General features: G+C 38.7%; 1 protein-coding gene across 6 annotated transcripts in view; it reads left to right on the forward strand.

The window, feature by feature from the left end:
* Positions 1 to 20399, forward strand: part of DLG2 (discs large MAGUK scaffold protein 2) — a gene marked incomplete at both ends in the record, with an annotated part of 916132 nt that overhangs the window by 482453 nt on the left and 413280 nt on the right. For all 6 annotated transcript variants that reach the window (XM_084264083.1, XM_084264085.1, XM_084264086.1 and 3 more), the window contains one exon: positions 13302 to 13352. In XM_084264083.1, the coding sequence (XP_084120209.1) occupies positions 13302 to 13352 (51 nt within the window). The remainder of the gene's footprint in view (positions 1 to 13301; positions 13353 to 20399) is intronic.

Below are 20399 nucleotides of genomic sequence, written 5' to 3' on the forward strand. Positions count from 1 at the left end.
CAGGGTGAGTATTAACCATTTTGGAACATGATTAATTTCTAATCCACATTTAACATAATAAAAACCCATGATACTTTTCATTCAGTGATCTGGTGAATCAGTCTCGATGGTAAATGACATTTTTAATCAGTGTTTAGATGACCTAACTTTCCACATATAGTGGCAAACCCAAATGTACTGCAGATAATGCCTGTTTCCCTATCTTAAAAATACCAGCTCTCCTAATTTTCTATAGAAGATTGACTTAGTTTGAGAGTAATAGAAAGTAAAGATCCCTCCATGAGATAAATTTCCACTTTGTGGAGATTACTAATAAAATTAAATGACTGAAGTGCATTTTATTTTATCTTACATTAACAGTCAATCAGCTGTCGAATGGTTTGTCCCTGTAAAGTGTTCTGCATGAAGATGACAGTAATTTAAAATTTTTGGATTCTTTATAGTTATAAATTATTTGTGCTGAATATGTGATGGTTCATGTTAGCTAGGCAGAAAACTTCACTTTATTGGATTTTGGCAAGCATGATTGTTTCATTCTTTACACAGCTTAATTGGGCAGTACTGTGGTCATAACAAAATTAATCTTTTATAATGTCCAAATTCAGGACTTAGACTTTGCAAAGGTGATGGAAGGGGGAGCATAGCACACTAGTTTATCTTGAAATTGCTGAGATACAATAATTTTTCAAATAATGTGCAGCATACAAGCTTGTTTAATCACTCCAACTTCACTATCATATTTCTCTTTACTAGAAGCAGCTTCCTGTTACATTAATAGTGATTTTTCTTACTCTGTAAATTTTAAGTCTCCAACTGTCCATATGACCTCTTGTTATTCCCCCGGAGGAGGACCAACATAATTTGCAGCTGGTGCTTTCAATGCAGTTTCATTTCTTTTTAGAGACATTTTATATTACTTTGAGGTTTGTTTGCAAAATAAGTCAGAGAAATGCTCCTCTTTCATTCTCCAGGCATTTGATTTTCATGTACAAGGACACAAATATATTCTAGTTTATGGAACATCTTTTTCATGTATCTTGACATTGTTGAAAGGTGGCCATCTTTCTTTCAAAGTGAGGACCTATCTCCAGGAGCCCTTCTCATGACTTACAGAAACTGATCTCATGAATAAGAAAGGTTGATCTTTAGTCAGGACCGTGCAACCCTGTTTGAATTGCGTGTCTCGATGAACAGGATCTCTATAGGCAGACCTACTGGAGGAAAAGAAAGGACACAGTTTTTTACCAGTTCTTGAATTCCACATCTTTTTGATTTCGGGCTGTACCTAAAACCTAGTTAATTTATATTTTGTAGGCATTCCCTTTGCTTTACTAAAGTTAAAACATAAACATTGTATATAGCTTGCCATCAAATATGCTTTAAGCACAGTTTCTGATTTCCAGGTTCCTTTCTAGCCGTTGCTTGTCCCCTGCCAATTGTCAGTGAAGAATGACTCTAAAAGGTTATGAGAATAGCTTTCCCTGGCACATTTTTAAACTTCCTGCTTCAGTGACAGTAGGAGGTACATGGCAATGAACACAAGTCCACAAAGTTAAACGATTTCTTTCTCAGTTTAGCCTTGCATTGTGTTGTAGTCTGTGACAGCAAAGAATACTATAGTTACAATACATGTGCATTAATTTCTAGGACATGTTAGGGTGTGGTTGAATTTGGTAGCCTAGTAGAGGTGAGGCTGCTGCAACTCCATACCTCAACGTCCAACCAGTAGCAAGGCTGAGCCTGTGTTCCCCACAAGCACTCACACAAACAGGACATGTGTACAAGTATGTGCATTGCTGAATGGAACAAGACGTCAAATCAACACTCACACAAGCAAAAGCAACACCAATGGCTTCACATGTCCCTTGCCCCCACATGTATGTATATATATATATATATGGACAGTGTGAGAACTGCCAGGGACTGGATTTAGACACTTGGTCAGCTCAGTAGAGCTGGCCCCATCCTTCCTGTCCCACATGCTAGCACCTGAATGCACAAGCCCTTGAGGCTCAAACCCCTGGCCAGCTGCTGTTACAGACCTCTTTGCATACACCAACACACACAATACACCAACGCACACATACTAACGCACACATACTAACACACACACACACTGCAGATCCCTCTAGTGACAGCTTAGACATACAGCCCACCCAGTAGCTGGCCCGGCATCCCTCTGCACAGTAACACGCACACAAATGGGAATCTCCATCAGCCCCGGATCCTAGAGTCTCTTGGGCAGTTGTCATGGATCCCTTGTCCCTCCAGTAGTGAGCTTCTCCAGTTGTCTCACTCCCAGCTACAGATGCACCCCTGGCTTCTGATGGCTTCACCTACTCCCCAGCTAGCCCAGCTTGATGTTTGCTCGCAATCACCTACTGCCATACGCACTGTCACGCACTCCAGCTGCTGGTACCACAGACCCCCCAGTCACATAACACACACACTCACTCACAAAACAGAGCTCAGCTTGCCAAGAAAACAGACAGACATGACAGATGATGCTCAGCAGGTGCAGAGCACAGAGAAGGAAGTGCACACTCACCAGCCTTGTATACATGTGGCTGGTCCTTTTAATCCCCTTACCCTTCTGTTTTCCCATCCTAGTTCTGCTCCAAAGTGCCCTTACCCCTCCCTTTTCCACACCTTTGGTCCCTCCCCTAAAAATCTCCTAAGTCTCTTTACAGTGCCAAGATATACTCATTCCATGCATCCCACAGTGTGTCCCATCCCCACAGGCCATAATGCCCTCCCCATTCTGTAAAGTGCTCTCCAGATGACCCACGGTGCTGGGTGTCACCCATAGCCCATGGGCCTCAGGCTTATCAGGGTGAGGATGAGTTTCTGACAGAGTGCTAGGGGTACTCATGCGTGTGTGCTCACCTCTGATGGTCTGATGGCTCCCGGGAGCAGCCAGACACAGGGTTATTTGGGGTCCCTCACCTGCTTCCTCACTCTTGCTTCCTTTCTGGGGTTGCAGATGTGCTTTTATCACATACCTTAACACAACAAATTCCAAATATGGGATGACAAAAAATTAATCCTGAAAAGCAACATGTCTATGGAGCAGACATGTTAGAGCATGGACAGTGTAGTAAAGCCTGGAAATGCCTGTTTAGCAGCCTTGTGGATATTAAAGAATTTGGTGGCCAGGAGGTATGCTATACATAAATCTACTATATTGTTCACCGACCGCTAAAGTTATTACAAATCAGTGACATAAGATCTAGATCATTATCCAAATCTCTGCTGCCACAGAGCTTACAGTTTAGAAATGGAGATCATAGGTTTTATTATGCCATGAAACACTGAGGTTTAACAAGGCCAAGTGCAGAGTCCTGCACCTGGAACATAACAACCCCGTGCAGCAATATAGGCTTGGGGAAGACTGGCTGGACAGCTGTCAGGCAAAGAAGGACCTGGGGGTGTTAGTTGACTGTCAACTGAATATGAGTCAGCAGTGTGCTCAGTTGGCCAGGAAGGCCAATGTCATTCTGGCTTGTATCAAAAATAGTGTGGCCAGTAGGTCTAGGGAGGTGATTGTCCCCCTGTACTCTGCATTGGTGAGGTCACACCTCGAGTGCTGTGTCCAGTTCTGGGCTACTCACCATAAGGAGGACATTGAGGTCCTTGAGCATGTCCAGAGAAGGACAACCAGACTGGTGAAGGGTCTGGAATGCAAATTATGAGTATCGTCTGAGGGAGCTGGAGATGTTTAGCCTTGAGAAGAGGAGGCTGAGGGGAGACCTTATCACTGCCTATAACTACCTGAAAGGAGGGTGTACAGAGATGGGACATGGTCTCTTCAGCCAGGTGACAAGTGATAGGACAAGGGAAATGGCATGAGGCTGCACCAGGGCAGGTTCAGATTAGATGCTAGGAAACAATTTTTCACTGAAAGAGTTGTCAGGATGTGGAACAGGCTGCTCAGGGAAGGGGTTGAGTCACCGTCCCTGGACGCGTTTAAAAGATGGGTAGATGAGGTACTTAGGGATATGGTTTAGCATAGGATAGGATCTTAAAGGTCTTTTCCAACTTAGTCATTCTATGATACTGTGATTCTGTGAAACCTATGGAGAACATGCAAATGATACTTTGTATAATTGGTAAACTATGCTCTAATTCTGAAAAGATGATGCAATATGAAACATTTTAAATTATCATTGCATGACATTGTCAGAGTATTTCTGTGTTGCATTTGTGCATTTAGTGTGTTAAAATATTCTTAGAATATTTTTTCTGCTATAGTTGGGTTCTTTTCCCAACACTGCTTCCTTAATCTGAGGCAGTTTGTTGTACAGTGCAAGCTTGTTGTGCTTGTTTTACAGAGAATTATGTGTCAGCGTTTTTCCCAAGCTTCCTTTAGGCTTTTTCCTTAGTGCTTGAGTAAAGCATCTCTGCCATTGCATGCAGTAGTTTAAATAGATAAACTTAAAAGCATATATATATATATTTATATATATTTTTAAAGACTATAGGGGCAGTACACAGAAATTATTTAAAAAGTAACATTCAGGTTCACCTTTTAAGATTCTTTGCATTGGAAATTAAACTACAGGTGGATGAAAGTGATTTTTCCATCTCTCTTTAGATTTAAGTTGAAGAATTTTTAAGTTGAAGTTTTTCCTAACAAGAAAGCTGAGAATCATTTGGAACAATTTGCTGAATTTTGGCTGGGCTTAGATTGTGACCGGTGCTGATCTGTTGTACTGCATTAGCTGCTTCCCAGGGTGTGCACTGTTAATCCCTGTGAACAACAGCTACATCAATTTTCTTTCCATAAGCTTGTGAGGAGGAGTAGAAAACCACTTTGATTCTGTCTCAGCCATTTGGATTGTCTTTTTTTTTTTCCTTCTCTGCAGTGAAATTAATTGGGCATGAGGGAGCTCTTCTGCTATGCTTTTACTTGTGGAGTGCAGAGGACTGTGGCTCCCTGCCCATACATACACTAAAGAGTCTTTCAAGCTTTTAAGAGAAATAGTGAACCTTTCTACATCTATAAAAATACTTGTAAAGCAAGTGATTCACGAGCAAAAATCTTGTCCTGTGGAATACGTGAATATCTGTTTATAAATGTGCATATACTTTATGTGAATATTTCTTATTACTCTTTTTTTATGATTTGTGCAAGTATTTTCTTTACCTTTTCAGGTCTGCTTCCTCCTGTGGTTGTAAATACATCCACGGATGAATAAATGTAATTTATCAGTTACACTGGTACAACCCCAGTGACGCCAATGGGATTGCACCAGTGTTACTGAGAGTACAGTTTAACCTTCAGTACTTGAGCCAAAGTTAATACGCAGGAAGAAAAGAAACTGAGATAATTCATTGATTGAGGTTCGTTCATAGGCAAAGGGATGAGAGAGTGAGGGAGGGAGCATTAACTTGCAAAGGTAAGCAAAGGTAAACAAAGGTACTGGGAGACAATTTTAGACACAAAAAGATGAGTTGGAGTACATTGTAATTTAACAAATTGCAAGAGATTAGATTATGTTAGTTGCTTATTTATTTATGGAGGAAAGGGGCATACCCATTATGTATATTATATATATTTCATTATGTGAGTGCTACATAAACACATCATGGATAGCAATGAATGCAGTAAGTTATTGCTGATCTTTCCTTGGCTAAAATTCTGCCAGTTCGTATGATATTGAATTCTTCCTAAAAAATGAGAAGAAATGTTAAGTGTTTAAATAAAACACATTTGACCCACAGTTTATGTATTAATTTCTACCTTTTAACCACTCCAACTACAGTTATCAATTTTTAAATGAAATTATGCAAATTACAGTATTAAACATTATTAAAATAACCTTGTATGTCCCGAGTTACAAATACTTCATAAGCTTTGTTGATTAAATAAGGTCAAGGAAGCAACAGCAATTTTCCGTTTTTCTGTATCTTGTGCATGGAATGAAATATTACAAAGGAAAATGATTTTCCAGAAATGTATGAACTGTTCAGACTGCTGAAACGATTGATGGATTTTCTTCTAAAACTGAAATGGACCAGAGATATAGGAACCTGAAAAACCAAGAGTTTATGATGACTCATATGTTAGGGTGTCAGCAATGGCAGAAGCACAGAAGAAAATGAAAGGCAGAACTTCTGAAGCCAAATAGTAAATGTCCTGAGATGCACAAGAAATAATGTAATATTGTGGGAAAAATGACTGTATGCAGTTCTCTGGAATGCAGTGCTTCAAATTCCTGCACTGAAATATAATATATATTTAAGATACAGAAATATAAGGGATTTTAGGAAATTTTTTTTAAAAAGTCCATCTAGTCAGTGGACAGACAGAGATTCCTTAAATGGTACTTCCATCTGAAGACTAAGGCACATGCCATAAATTACCCCCTCTTGATTCCTCTCTCCAATGCCTGTAAAAGAAGCCTGGACAACTGCTTAACTTGGATTTCTACCTGTTAGATAGCTAATATGCTGGCGTATGAATTTATCTTAGTATAGAAGAATGGTGTCATTACAACTGCTGAAATTTGAATTCTTCTCTTGTTGATGCTAATTCTTTTTGTATATAACAATTTTGCACAGTTTGGATGTGCTCTCTTAAACAGAATTCCCACATGGATGTAATTTTGTTTCCATTTACTGGGAACCTCATTTGAAATCAGGATCTTGGCTTTGAACTGCTTTGTGTATTATGTTTATGGACCTGGGGGTTTTGTGATGGGTCTGCATTAAATATATTGAGTGCTTACACTTACAAACGTGTGGGTGCATTTCTTCTGTGGTATATTTGGCCAACATCAGAATGCAAAGAAAACAAAGAGAAGACAAGGGAGGATTTGATGGCTCACGTTGTAAAGAACAGAGTGTTTTCACCAGTGTGTGTTTTTCAGACTGCAGAAAGTGTCAGATCTTTGGATGAAAAAAAAAAAAGCTGAAAAAAGTATAAATTGTTGCTGAATAGGGGAAAGGATTGTGAGAAGGGAGAGCAGCAAGTAGGGGAAACCAGAAGACAATCCCTTATTTGGAGAAGATTTTGAATCTACAGTTAAGCAGGAAAAGCGTGTTAGTGAACGGAATCAAGATACGTGGAGTATATGAGTGATTTCATAGGAGTTATGGGAGATTATGTTAAAAGTTCAGTTGGAAAAGATGAAGATGTGGAAAGATAATCATGAATAATCCTTTGGATGAAGTGGGATTAGGTAAAATATGTTTAATTTAGTATGTATGTGCATGCATCAGTGTGAGAAAGAAAAATAAAAGAACAGATTTGGACATTGATTGTAGATCAACCAGAAAGGAATGATAATGGTTACTTGCTAAATGGGTATTTTATTGAAGAGAAAGAACAGGAAAACCCAGTGTAACAGTGAGGGAGAAGGAAAGAGGGGAAGGGATGAGTGTGGTGAAGAAGAAGACCGACTAAAAGTTAAGACATGGAGAAGTATATAGGAAACATCTAAGGAAAGAAGAATGAGCAAGAAAAGCAGCCTTTGAGCAGGGTACACAAGTTGGTCATAATTGCACTGTAGGTGTTGACCAAGAGCTGGATTTGACTCCTTGGAACTCTGCTAATGCTGTGTGAGGGTGGCATCTTCCCTAAAGGATGTACAAGGATTGGTGGTCGATTACCCTGTGGGCATCTGTGGAAGAATCCACACAAAGCAGTCACACTTATACTGTAAGAGCTATTCCTGATAAAGTATAAATTTCTTGTAAAACCATATGGTCTTCAACTCTTCATTCTTCACACCAGAACAGTTGCCTTATGACAAGAAAGTTTTAGGTTATGGCAAATTTTCATTCAAAGAGCTTAACATATTGCCCTTGTTTCCTAAAGGAAATATAGGTGAGAAGAATGAAGTGGGCTCAGTTATGCACTGTGATTAAAAAAAGATGTGGGATGTATTGTATAAAAAGCCCATAAAATGCACTCAGTTAGATAGAGAAGAGTAGCTTTCTGTCAGCCTCTTTAGGACAATTTGAAAACACAAAATTATCATATTCAGAAGCAAAGAACACAGCAGACTATTTTCTGTCTGTTTACATGCAGTGAGAAAGGAAACTTTTAATGCTTGTGGAAAACAATATCAAAAAGGATATCAGCAGGTTTCCCTGGACAATTAATGAATAAATGAATCTGGAGATGGCAAAGGGCTAAATAAGGATTGATCTTTAGTCTTGCTGATAAAACAGAAATCATGAAGGGCTATTTCAATCTCAAACTCGTTAAATTATCCAAATGACCTTCATGTTTCTGAAATGTAAAATGGATTATCTTAATTATGCAGCAAATCAGAAATCTTTAAAGGAGAAATAGATGCCAGGGGTTACTTGTACAACAAGACTTTGGCAGTCCTGTATTCTGGTGAGGTTTGGGTGGTTAAGCAACTGGTAAAACCACACATCCAAAAGAATAAAATATGCATGTTGTGTGAAAAATCAGTGGCAGAGTAGTTACCTTCTTATGCATATGATAATGAAAGTAGAAGTAGTGTCTTCTTTCTTGAAAACAGCTGAAAAACAATATCCAATTAAATACAATTAAAATAGGGTTTGTTTGTAATGAATCATTTACAACATCTACAGATGTTGTAAATTTTAGGCAAAACAATCTCTTCTTGAAAATACGACTAAGCATAACAAACAGCTTTAATGACAGAATAGAAAGAATAGATGGTTTCAAACTATTACAGTTGTATAAATTGTAAGTGGTTTGATGCTGCTGTTGCCACTATTGTAATGCAGTTCTTATCATTAGAATTCAGATGGTGACAGCTTTATCTTACTTAGTGGGTGGATGCATTTGTAGATGTGTTAAAAGGATAGCGAAAAGAATTACGCAATGCTTACTTGTTTGAGTGTAAACAGGTCTATCAAATCAAATAATTGCACAAGCATAAGAAGAGTATCAAATTATTATGAGAAAAACATCTATAACAATGTGACAGTGTATGTCATTTTTTAAAAAAGAACAGAATATTTTACTCAAGGATTTGGGGAATCTACATAACCTGCAGAACTGAATTTCATTAAGTGACGACTGCTTCAGCTGCTTTTGTCATCCATAAACTGCATTAAAAGAGAAATTTCCTAGGAAGTTATTTTGATGTTCTGTACACTGGGCTTTCTTTCAGGTTTTTCACAAAATAGTATATAAAAATCCCTTCTTTTTACCCGTTCCTTATTTTCCATTCTCTGGAAAGGAAGTGTTGTCTGAAGTATGCTCTTCCTAGAAAGATAAGTGGTCTGTTATGACCTCTGGTTGTGATTAGAGCCTCCAGGAGATTTCTCTGGTACATTACCATACATTACATCTCTTTCTTGAAGACATTTGCTTCTCAAAAGTTTGGGCAAGTCCACCAGTATAATAAGCACAGCTGCAAATGAAAGGCAACCGTTACCTCACCTTTGCAAGCTGCTGCTTTAAATATTGGGACTTAATTGAATAATGGTCACTGATTCTACATGGGCTACACTCTAGAACATGAATGTATTTAAGGTCAGGAGACTGGCAAGCCTTCTTCACAGAATCACAGAATTACAAGGTTGGAAAAGACCTTTAAGATCATTGAGTCCAATTGTACCTGTCCTATGCTAAACTATATGTATGCTGGTGATGCTGTTGCTCAACGACAGGGCAACAAAGGCCCTCAAAGTTATCTAAAAGTTTCATACAGACCTGTTTCTCATCAAACACTTGAGGATTTTGTCCTGGTATCAGTCATTTTTGTTCTGCTGGACATATAACATTTTCCTGAAAGAAGCACATGTTGATTCCAGACTCTGTGCCTTGAAGAAAGGAATATGGATGTTTGTGTCCTCCAATGGACCTCATCTTATGCACCTCTTACCCACTTCTGCCAGAATCCTCAGGGCCTGTTACTGTCACAGGTGTTGCTGAGCATTCAGGACATCAGTGTCCTGAATCACCGAGGGAAGCCAACACTGATGTATTTTGGCTTTGAGCTTTTAGAGAATAGGGAGAGACCGAATTGTTCCAGTGGACATCCTAACCAGCTGGGCTTGTGGGAGCAGATGCTGGATACCATGCCATACATGTGCTGCCAGTTACAGGTGCAGACAAGCCCAAGAAAGCAGCCGGAAAAGCTGCTTAACCAGAGATCTGGCCTTTTGCTGGTGTATAATTATGCAAGACATACAGCATCCCTTAAGTAGAACTTTGTTACCAGTCTAGATGTAGGAGTAATGCAGAGAAAACAGAATTAAGGCAAGTGCTCACCAAACTTTACAGATCGTTTTTAGACTCTGTACTCAGTGAAAGGAAACCTCAGGGGCACAATTCATCTAACCTGAGATGTCTATGGAGGACGAAATAAATTAAGACCTAGAAGTCCCTGTTTCTTTTCACTGAGTATAGAGAGCTAGATTACTACCTCACATTTCAGCATTGTAAGTATTAAAACTTAGTTGAGATTAAAGATAACTGTTGTCAACCTTGTGTGCCTGAATGGCATGAAATAATATTCCTGAATTGACATGGAAATGCAGAGGAGAAGAGAAAACCATGTGAAGAAACTTGGACTTTTTCATAGCTATTTAAAACCATAAGTAAATTTTGCTGTGTGTTCTTGCTGCAATCCGATATAAAATCAGAACTCTGAAAACTCATGTAAAGAAAGACGTAGGAACAGGTTCCCATTGCTTACAAGAAATGGAAACTGCAGGTTCAGACACCTTGTTTAGGTGCTTTGTCAGGCCAGAGACTGTCAAGTTAAAATGGACAAAACCAGAGCATATGTCTGTATGCTGCTAAATGAGAGGACCAACAGGCCAGTTCTAGTGCTGGAGCCATGATTCTCTTCCTGCCTAACTGTTGGCTCACTCCTTGGCTATTTGTTTCCAGCAGGCTCCAGACAGAAACAGCCTTAAGCACTGAGACTTGGCTGAAAATTTTCTCTAATTTAGCAGTGTAGGCGCAGCCAGGGAGTCTAAATCTGAAATAAAATGTGCTAGCGATGAATGGTACCGCATACATCATCATTCCACCAGCCTCAGGTAGGTACAGTATCTTACTAGATCCTTTACAAAATAACTGCCTTGGTCTTCTGAGCAGCCAGCAAGAAAAACAGGGTAGTGAACTGCATATGTAGATATATATACATATGCTTAAATAACAAAAGGAGTTGGATCAAGATCAGCTTTTTAATCCATATTATCCCTGCTGCTATGGAACCTGATAATGGATCTCTGCTGCAATTAATGGTGATTTGAACTGGAGACCTTTCGGAATTGCGACTGTGGATGATAAAAGGAACCCCTCCGATGATCATAATCAAGATATTATTTGTGTGCAAATACGAATTGAGTATTCAGCCTGTGTTTTCCCCTTTCATCTTTATACAGAGGTTGCTCACTTCTCATGTCCTTCTTTTTCCCATTTTGCTGCACTAACGAGTTTTTAATGCAGAGGAAAAGTGATTATAAGCAGTGAAGCAAAGACAGCTTTATAGAGCAAGACTGAAGAATTGAAGACATAGATCAGAGCTACCCACCAAACTAAGATAAAAGAGAAGTTCATGAAAACAGAGGCATATAGATAGCTTTGATTTCATTAGCATTAGACAAGAAAGGATGAAAAATGAAATAGCTATAAAGCTGTTCATACCTAGTAAGTTGCCTATATTAATAAAAGAGTCTATGCAGAAAGCATTGAAGTGATAACATACAACAGGAAAATAATCCTACAGTAAAATCTTTGTTCATATCTGTTTTAGTACAGCGTAATGTGATTACCAGATTGTAATAACATAAAACCCACAACTGTTATGTATGTACTAAATATTTTATTCATTGAAGCTCTGTTTTCATTTCATTGTTAACCAAGGGTTATTTGTTTGGATGTTTCTCCCTCTCCCTCTTTCCTTTTGAACGCAGATTCTGGGGATTATATTTCTATTACTATTTCATGGTTTATCAGATATCAAAATGCAGACAAATTAAATCGTTGGTGGCTTTTATAGGAAGCTTCTGTTTGGTAGACACATGTACATAGTTACAATATTCACAAGAGAAGTACCTAATTACATTTGAAAGGTGCTTGACTAGATAAAGAACAATTTGTGTGCAGTATTTTCTGATTGCAGTTGGAAAGTCAACATAAAAAATTAGTTACAAGGAGTGCAATAAATGTAATAAATGTTCCTGTTCTGAGAAAGCACAAATTTGTTCCTTCAAGATTAGGTCAATCCTAATGCTTCACTTTGGTTTTGTTCTTACAAAGTAATATTTTTTTCATTAAGTACAAATTAGGTAAAATACCAAAGTGAAATTATTTTCCAGGAAATTTCATCACAAAAACTAAACCAGTGTGATTCATAGGCAACATCCTTAATTTTTGATTAATCAATATTTTCTGGCCAAACCAAAAAAATGCTCACTCGCTGTGGCTAAGGGACACTTTGAAATTCTTTCGAGATTTTAATAACAGAAGTATTTTCATTACAATGCAGTTTGCTTAAGATATAGCAGCTTTTATAGCTTTTTCAGATGTGGTACTCTACCCATTTAAGAAATGAGGAAACTAAGAAAGGAATGTTAAGTGAGATGCCTAGAGGGACAGAAAAAATCCATGTCAGACTCGAACAAGGTTTCAGAATACTGCTTAAATCAGTGTCATGTCTTCAGCTGATAGATTTCTTGTCCAGTACAATCCATTTTGGTGCTCTACATTTTGTAGCTTAATTTATTTTGACACTGAAACTCGGCGTAAGAATTGCATTAACGTTCTGCGCCTTTTTGCCATTCAGCTGTCTGTTGCAAAGGTCCTCTGTCATGTTCTTGCCTTAGGTTAATATAGTAAACAAGACGTATTTGAGTATATGTATCAGTGAGTGATTTTTACATAAGTACTATGAATTTCCTCTCTGGTTTTGTATTGCAAAGTAAATTGGAGCTCATAAGGCAATGGATAATTAATCTTTCTTCCATTTGTGAGAATAATTTTTAGAAACAGGTCTTCTGTGTTTTTTTACATGAAACTATGACCTTGGAAACTATTAAAGCATTTGCAAAGTCCATGAACACCATATATTAATTGTCAGTCATATTATGTGACTTAGTTATCCATTATTTAAGTATTTTACATACTGAACTTTTACTGTTTTCATGTTTGCAGGCTTTATTATATGCCATTTGAGACAAAGAGGAGCTAAGTAGGCTGTAATTAAAATAGCCTAACTTATTTGTTGAAAAATGTGTTTCAATAAACTGTTCAGACTGGCATATCTGTACAGTATCCCTACAATACAAACTTCCATGAGGATTTACAGATTTTTTTCCTACCTTTTTCACTTCAGGTCAATGGAACAGAAATTGAATATGAATTCGAAGAAATTACTTTGGAGAGGGTAAGTTTAAATTACTTACAGCAAAAAAATATGATCTGTAATAAAAATAATGGAACTACTTCTTATGAAATTAAAAGTTGTTAAGAATATAATAGTTTATATTTTGAATAAAGATGTCTACTGTTTATCTTAAACTATGAAAGTGTAAATGATACAACAGAATAAGTCTTTCATGTTTTTGAAGAAGCTTTGGGTGTAGCACCTTGAAGATCAGGATCCAGAATGCTTTTCTTCCCCATAACTATGACAGTGCTCAACTAGGTGTTTCATTACTGGGAAGAGCCCAGTACTTGGTACCTCCCTTTTAGCTCGTAAACTGAAATTGTGGCATCTTACCTTTTTTAATCTCTTTGATTTCCTTCCATGAGCATATAATAGAAGATGTAGTCAACTATAAAACAAAAATTACTAAAGTGTTTTTAATCTTCAAATGGCTACATAAAAACTACAGGCCATATCTATGTATAAGGAATATGTTTATGCAAGTCTGAATTATGTGACCTATAATCAGGGCAGGCAGTGAAGGCTTTGTTGATAGTGAAGGGAGCACACACAGAAAAAGAGATTTAAAATTTGTGCTGCATCATATCTTCCTGGATTTGATGTTTCTCCCTTGCCTTTTGGTTACATAACTGTTTTTCTTTAGACATTGGATTTTCTTTGCCACAGGATTGAGACCAGGTAGGCTGCATATTGTGTGAGAAAGCAAATCTAAGCTTTGTCATGTGTCATAGTGCTTACAAAGATTTCTAATGTCATTGCTGAATTTCTTCAATGTTGTACCAACATCCTGGTAATGTGGAGCTTTGTCATCTTGAAGCAAACACAGTTAGGCTTCTTTCTCTGTAAGATGCTTGAATGCAGGGCCGAATTTACCAAGACATGACTGATGCCATATGAACAAATGCCTGTAAGGTAGCAAACTACCATTAAATTAGATACTTAGGTTACACAATTCATTGCACTTTTTCTGCATGTTATATTTTTAATTGTCTAGGGTAATGAATTCGATAACCATTCAACTTAAAGGGATACAAGTTTATGTTCTCATTGATTTGCTCTCTCAGGCAAATTCTGAAAGAGCAATATATTTTTTTATCATAGCCATCCTCATAAGAGATAACATATAAGGTTATGGGCACATTTTATCTACTGTCTCTCAGCTTATTTGCGCATCACTAGTTATTCATTGGACTAGAGTTTCCAAAGGTCACTGAACAGAACACATGCCCCCTGGGTGATATTTTGAAAACCACTTTATTTTTAACAGAAGTGTAAGTTATCAGTGTACATGCTGCAGAACAAATGTGATTTGCATCTCCTGTGCCTGTTTGATGCAGATAATTAGTTATTCATAATATAATATGGCATAATATCAGTTAAAGACTGGACAATAGAAAAAAAGCCACAGATTTTAATGAAGGATATTTCAGTTGTTTCCTGGATGCTGCTGAATCTGTGGTTTCTGATTATTACTGCATGAAATGCTCTGTCACATGTATCAGTGTTTTGTCTCAAAGGCAGGGTACTGTGTCTGCTGGGTTTTGTGTGAGATATAAAACACAAGTGATTGCCTTTAAATAGCTGTCATTTGTGTTAGACTAAAAGCATTTTCAGAAGAAAGACATTCTCCATGTTGATTACCCATTTTCTTCCACAAAACTGCTTTTAGAAATTAGATGGAAAATCATCTCTCTGTATTTAATGGCAAAGCTGCAAAATGTATTAAGGTTCCTGCTGTTGAGAGATAAAAATGTAGTTTGCCCATATCAAACAGTTGGTAATAAACTTTCCATTTTAGCCCAGTTATCCAAGTTACAGTTGTGCATCCCCAAAACAATCAGATATTTTCTTCATGACATTTATCCACATTTTGAAATCACCAATACAATTGAAAGGATTTTACGATGTAAAAGATAAATTGGTTGAAAGTGTGATAGGGCTTTTGCATTCTCTCCTGATTTCTTTTTTCCTAGTATAACAAAAGGCAAGCTGGTAAAAGACTGAATACTTCAGTGCATCTCTCAGTCTATAGACTTGTTAGGGACACAATTAATTTTATTGTATGAGGTCACCTTCCTTAGGTGACGTAAATTTGTGGGATGCATTCCTGAAGAGAGTTAATGGCACTAGAATGAAGAGACGGCTCCATCGCTTGGCGTAACATAGGACCACTGTGTGCTCATTAGCAGAACACATCCCGTGTAGAGCTGGGGAGCAGAATGAGCAGGGTCTCAAAAATGCCAAATGAAACCCTGCTCAGGGGCCGAGGGTTGGACAGTTCAGACCTTGCTGAACGTCACTGAGCTGCCTGAGCCCCAGCTGGTCTACCAAGAAATGACTGCAAGGAGACAGTGGGCCTGCATAAAAAGCTTTTATATTTTTGCTCTTTGACATCATGTTGTTCAGTTGTTTCTATTTAAAATGCTGGGTCCTAGTTTGCAGTTTAACAAGGCATGGGGCTTGGAGCTTAAAAGACTTCAGTGACAGCTCACAAAGATATGAACAGTGGTGTACCAGGAGTTAAGGAAGTTCTAAGTACGCCTTTGCCAGCCCCCTTCTTAATGGCAGGTTCTTAGGCTCCCGCACTACTTCAGTTGTGCCAACCACTTATCAGGTACCATCACAAATTCCTGAGCCCAAAAGGATCATTGTTAAGTAAATGATCATCAAATAGAACTCTAATAAAAGTGTACTTGAGTAAAACAATTAAACAGTTAAGAGAAATCAAATTAATTCTCTTCTTAAAGAAAAACAAACCACAAAACAGTTTTAATTCCTTCAACTGCTTCAGAGGATGTGTGGGTTCGTCTTATAATTTACAGGCATAAAATGCAGATCCAGGTGGACAAGGACTTCATAAAATGACAGAATGATAGAATGATGAAATCAAAGACTGGTTTAGATTGGAAGGAACCTTAAAGCCCATATAGTTCCACCTTCCCGGCCATGAGCAGGGACACCCTCCACTAGCTCAGGTTGCCCAAAGCCCCATCCAACCAGGTATTCAACACTGCCATGGAACCAAGGACAACCACAGCTTCTCTGGGCAACCTCTGCAAGGGTCTCACTGCCTTCACAGTAAAGATTTTCTTCCCTATAGCTAATCTAAATCTCCCCTCTTTTAGTTTAAAGCCCTTGCTCCTTGTCCTATCACTACACTCCCTGATAAACAGTCCTTCTCCATCTTGCCTGTAGGCCCTTCATGTACTGGAAGGCTGCTCTAAGGTCTCCCTGGAGCCTTCTCTTCTCCAGGCTGAACAAGCCCGACTGTCTCAGCCTGTCTCCATAGGATAAGTTATCCAGGCCTCTGATCATCTTTGCGGCATCCTCTGGACTCACTCCAACAGCTCCATGCCCTTCTTGTCCTGGGACCCCCAGAGCTGGACATAGTACTGCAGATGGGGTCTCACCAGAACAGAGGGGCAGATTCCCTTCCCTTGCCCTGATGGTCACTCTGCTTTTGATGCATCCAAGGAGACAGTTGGCTTTCTGGGCTGCAAGTGTGCATTTCCAGCTCATGTTGAGCTTTTCTTCAACCAACACTCCTTCTCCTTCTCCTCAGGGCTGCTCTCAATCCATTCAGCACCCAGCCTGTATTTGTGCTCAGGATTGTGCTGACCCATGTGCAGGACCTTGCTCTTGGCCTTATTGATCTTCATGCAGTTTGTAAAGGCCCACCATTCAAGCCTGTGACAGTCCCTCTGAATGACATCCATTTCCTCCAGCATGTGAACTGCTCTACACAGCTTGTTGTCATTGGCAAACTTTCTGAGGATGTGCTTGATCCCACATCCATGTCTCTGACAAAGATGGTAAACAGTGCCGGTCCCAGTACGGACTCCTGAGGTCACCACTTATCACTGGTCTCTATCTGGGCATTGAGTTGTTGCCTGCAAACTTTGAGTGCAATCATTCAGCCAATTCCTTATTCACTGAGTGGTCTACCCATCAAATCCACGTCCTGAATTTAGAGATAAGGTTATCACATGGGACAGTATCAAATGCTTTGCACAAATCCAGGTAGGTGATGTCTGTTACTCTTCTTCCATCCACCAATTCTGGTAAACACCACACAATGCCACCAAATTTGCTAGGCATAATTTGGCCTTAGTGAAGCCATATCCTTCTCCATATGCTGGGTCACAAGGTCTTCCATTATATTCCAGAAGGGACCACATTTTCCCTTGTCTTCCTTTTATCACTGATGCACCTATAGAAGTCTTTCTTGTTGTCCATGATGTCCCTGGCCAGATGTAATTCTATCAGGGCTTTAACATTCCTAAGTTGATCACTGTTTGAACAGCTTCTCTGTATTCCTCCCAGGCTACCTGCTTTTGCTTCCAGCCTCCATAGGCTTCCTTTTTGTGTTTGAATTTCCTCAGGAACTCCTTGTTCATTCATGCATGACTCAGTGACTTGTAATAAACAGGTTCAGAATGGATGTTAGATGTTAGGAAAAAATTTTTTGCTGAAAGAGTTGTCAGGCCCTGTAACAGGCTGCCCATGGAGGAGGTTGAGTCACCATCCCTGGATGTGTTTAAAAGACGAGTAGATGAGGTACTTAGGGATATGGTTTAGCAAAGGACAGGAACGGTTGGACTTGATGACCTTAAAGGTCTTTTCCAACCTTGTAATTTTGTGATTCTGCCATAAACTACAATGCCCAAATGCACATTTACACAAATTCCTTAAAATAAGTCATTGCCTTACTCTAGCTCGAATAGTAAAGATACCATAAAAAAGAAAGTCTACATAAAATGACTTATGTTAGTGCAGTGATGTTAGTCTTCCATCATTGCAGGACATGAAAAATGTAGCCAATGCTGTCAAGAGACCAATTTGCACTCATAGATCAGTGGTCAGTGTAAGACATAACTGAATACACCGTGTGACAAAGCCTAGCCTAACTTCTCTAAGCTGGAGGAAAGTTTTAATTGATTGACACCTTGGTACAGTGCTGTGCGTGGAGACATATGCTGAAGAGAGAGTTTTAATAGAAGTTGACGGAATATCAACCAATATCAATAGTTACCTTGAAAAAGACTAAAGACAGCCAGAGGGTCATTTGATGTTGGATTCATGCCAAGTTCAACATCTGAATTCAGATCCCCGTGCTTTTTTTCTCGTCTAACCTTTCCTATTCTTTGGATCTCGGAGAAAAAGAGAGCAGTTATGATTAGTAAAATTGTTTTCATGGAATCTTTTCAACCTTCAGCAATTATTTTCATTCTTGACATGATTTAACCCCTGACAGCAACTAAGCACCATGCAGCCACTTGCTAGCTCCCCCCATGTCAGGATAGGGGAGAGAATCAGAAGAGTGAAAGAAAGAAAACTCATGGGTTGAGATAAGAACCAATTAATAAGTAAAGCAAAAGCTATGCACACAAGCAAAGCAAGACAAGGAATTCATTCCCCACTCCCATGGGCAGAATCACAGATCCGAACGAAAATGTTAGGAGTTGGAAAAGACCTCAAAAAGTCATCTAGTCCAACCCCCTGCCAGAGCAGGATCACCCAGACTAAATCTAAACACAGACTAAATACAGGAACACGTCCAGGCAGGGTTTGAATGTCTCCAGATAAGGAGATTCCACAACTTCTCTGAGTAGTCTGTCACAGGGCTCAATCACACCTGGCAGTCACACCTGTCAGGCAGGTGTTCAGCCATCTCCAGGAAAGCAGGTTACTTGGGAAGACAAATGCCATCAGTCTGAGTATCCCCTTCTTCCTTCTTCTTCCCCCAGCTTTATATGCTGAGCATGATGTCATATGGTATGGAATATCACTTTGGTCAGTTGAGGTCAACTCCTGGTGCACCCCCAGACTACTCACTGGTAGGGTGCAGTGAGAAGCAGAAAAGGCCTTGTCTCTGTGTAAGCCCTGCTCAGCAGTGATGATCACTTCTTTGTGTTATCAGCACTGTTTTCAGCACAAATCCAAAACACAGCTTCAAACTAGCAACTCTGTCCCAGCCAAAACCAGCACAGTTCTGTATCTGTATAAAAGTAGAGTTATATTACTTTTTGTGGAATAGATTGTTTTCAAAATTAAATTCTATTCTCGCTGGAAATAAAGACATCTAGGTCCCAGTGCATTTGCATCATGAGACTGACTGACCTTGGTACCTGAACAGGTCAAGCTCTGATTGAAAATTTTCCAAAAGTTGATACATGCATGAAGTGTCTCTATTTCTTTTTCTTTTATACTCCTGTGAGTTCCCTAGTCTATAATAACAATTTAGGCTACAATGCAGAATGTCCCTGTTTTTAATGAACCACATTGTTTTACAGCAGTTTTAAGAACTTACTGGTTTGTTTCCTCCTCACTTTTTCAGATTTGATTGCAATTGGCTGTTGGGCTTGCTGAGATTGAGGGAGAGTTGGGTGCAGATACTCACATAGCATGATTATCTCCTTAGAAAAATCTGGTTAAAGATATTCCAAGAGAGTAAATTCTCAACAATGATTTAACATCTGGGAGTATGCTGTGGTAATAACCCTGATAATTTTTATCCTGTTTCCACCACATGCTCTGTTCAGTGGAGAGACTAAAAACCTCCTCTCTTCTTTTTCCTTTGACTTGATAGTTCAGGGACATCACTGAGGTTGCATTTTTCTAGTTCAAGGTTATTGTTCTCTAAAAGGTTGTATTTCCACCAAATTCAAGGATCTATTCAAATCTCAACTAGAAAGGCTGAAACTGTAATTGTGAGTAAACATAAAGGATAGCATTTTAAAATTCTGAGGAAACAATGGTAAAAGCAATATATATTTTGGTAGAGTGAGGAGTTTACTTCAGGCCCGGCTTTTATTTAATTTATTACCATGTCAACCTGAGATAATTACTAGTGTACTGTATGTACTATATGCTATATACAATATGTATAACATATATAATGTCATGCTGTATATAGTATATAATAATGTAGTGCATACTATATATAGTATATATAGTAGTACTGTACTATTTATTATGCTGTACTATTTATTATGATGTTTCCTCCATAATATCCTTTATCAAAATTCAGAAATTTGCAAAACT

This window comes from Gallinula chloropus, assembly GCF_964237585.1.
Source record: "Gallinula chloropus genome assembly, chromosome: 1".
Taxonomy (NCBI): domain Eukaryota; kingdom Metazoa; phylum Chordata; class Aves; order Gruiformes; family Rallidae; genus Gallinula; species Gallinula chloropus.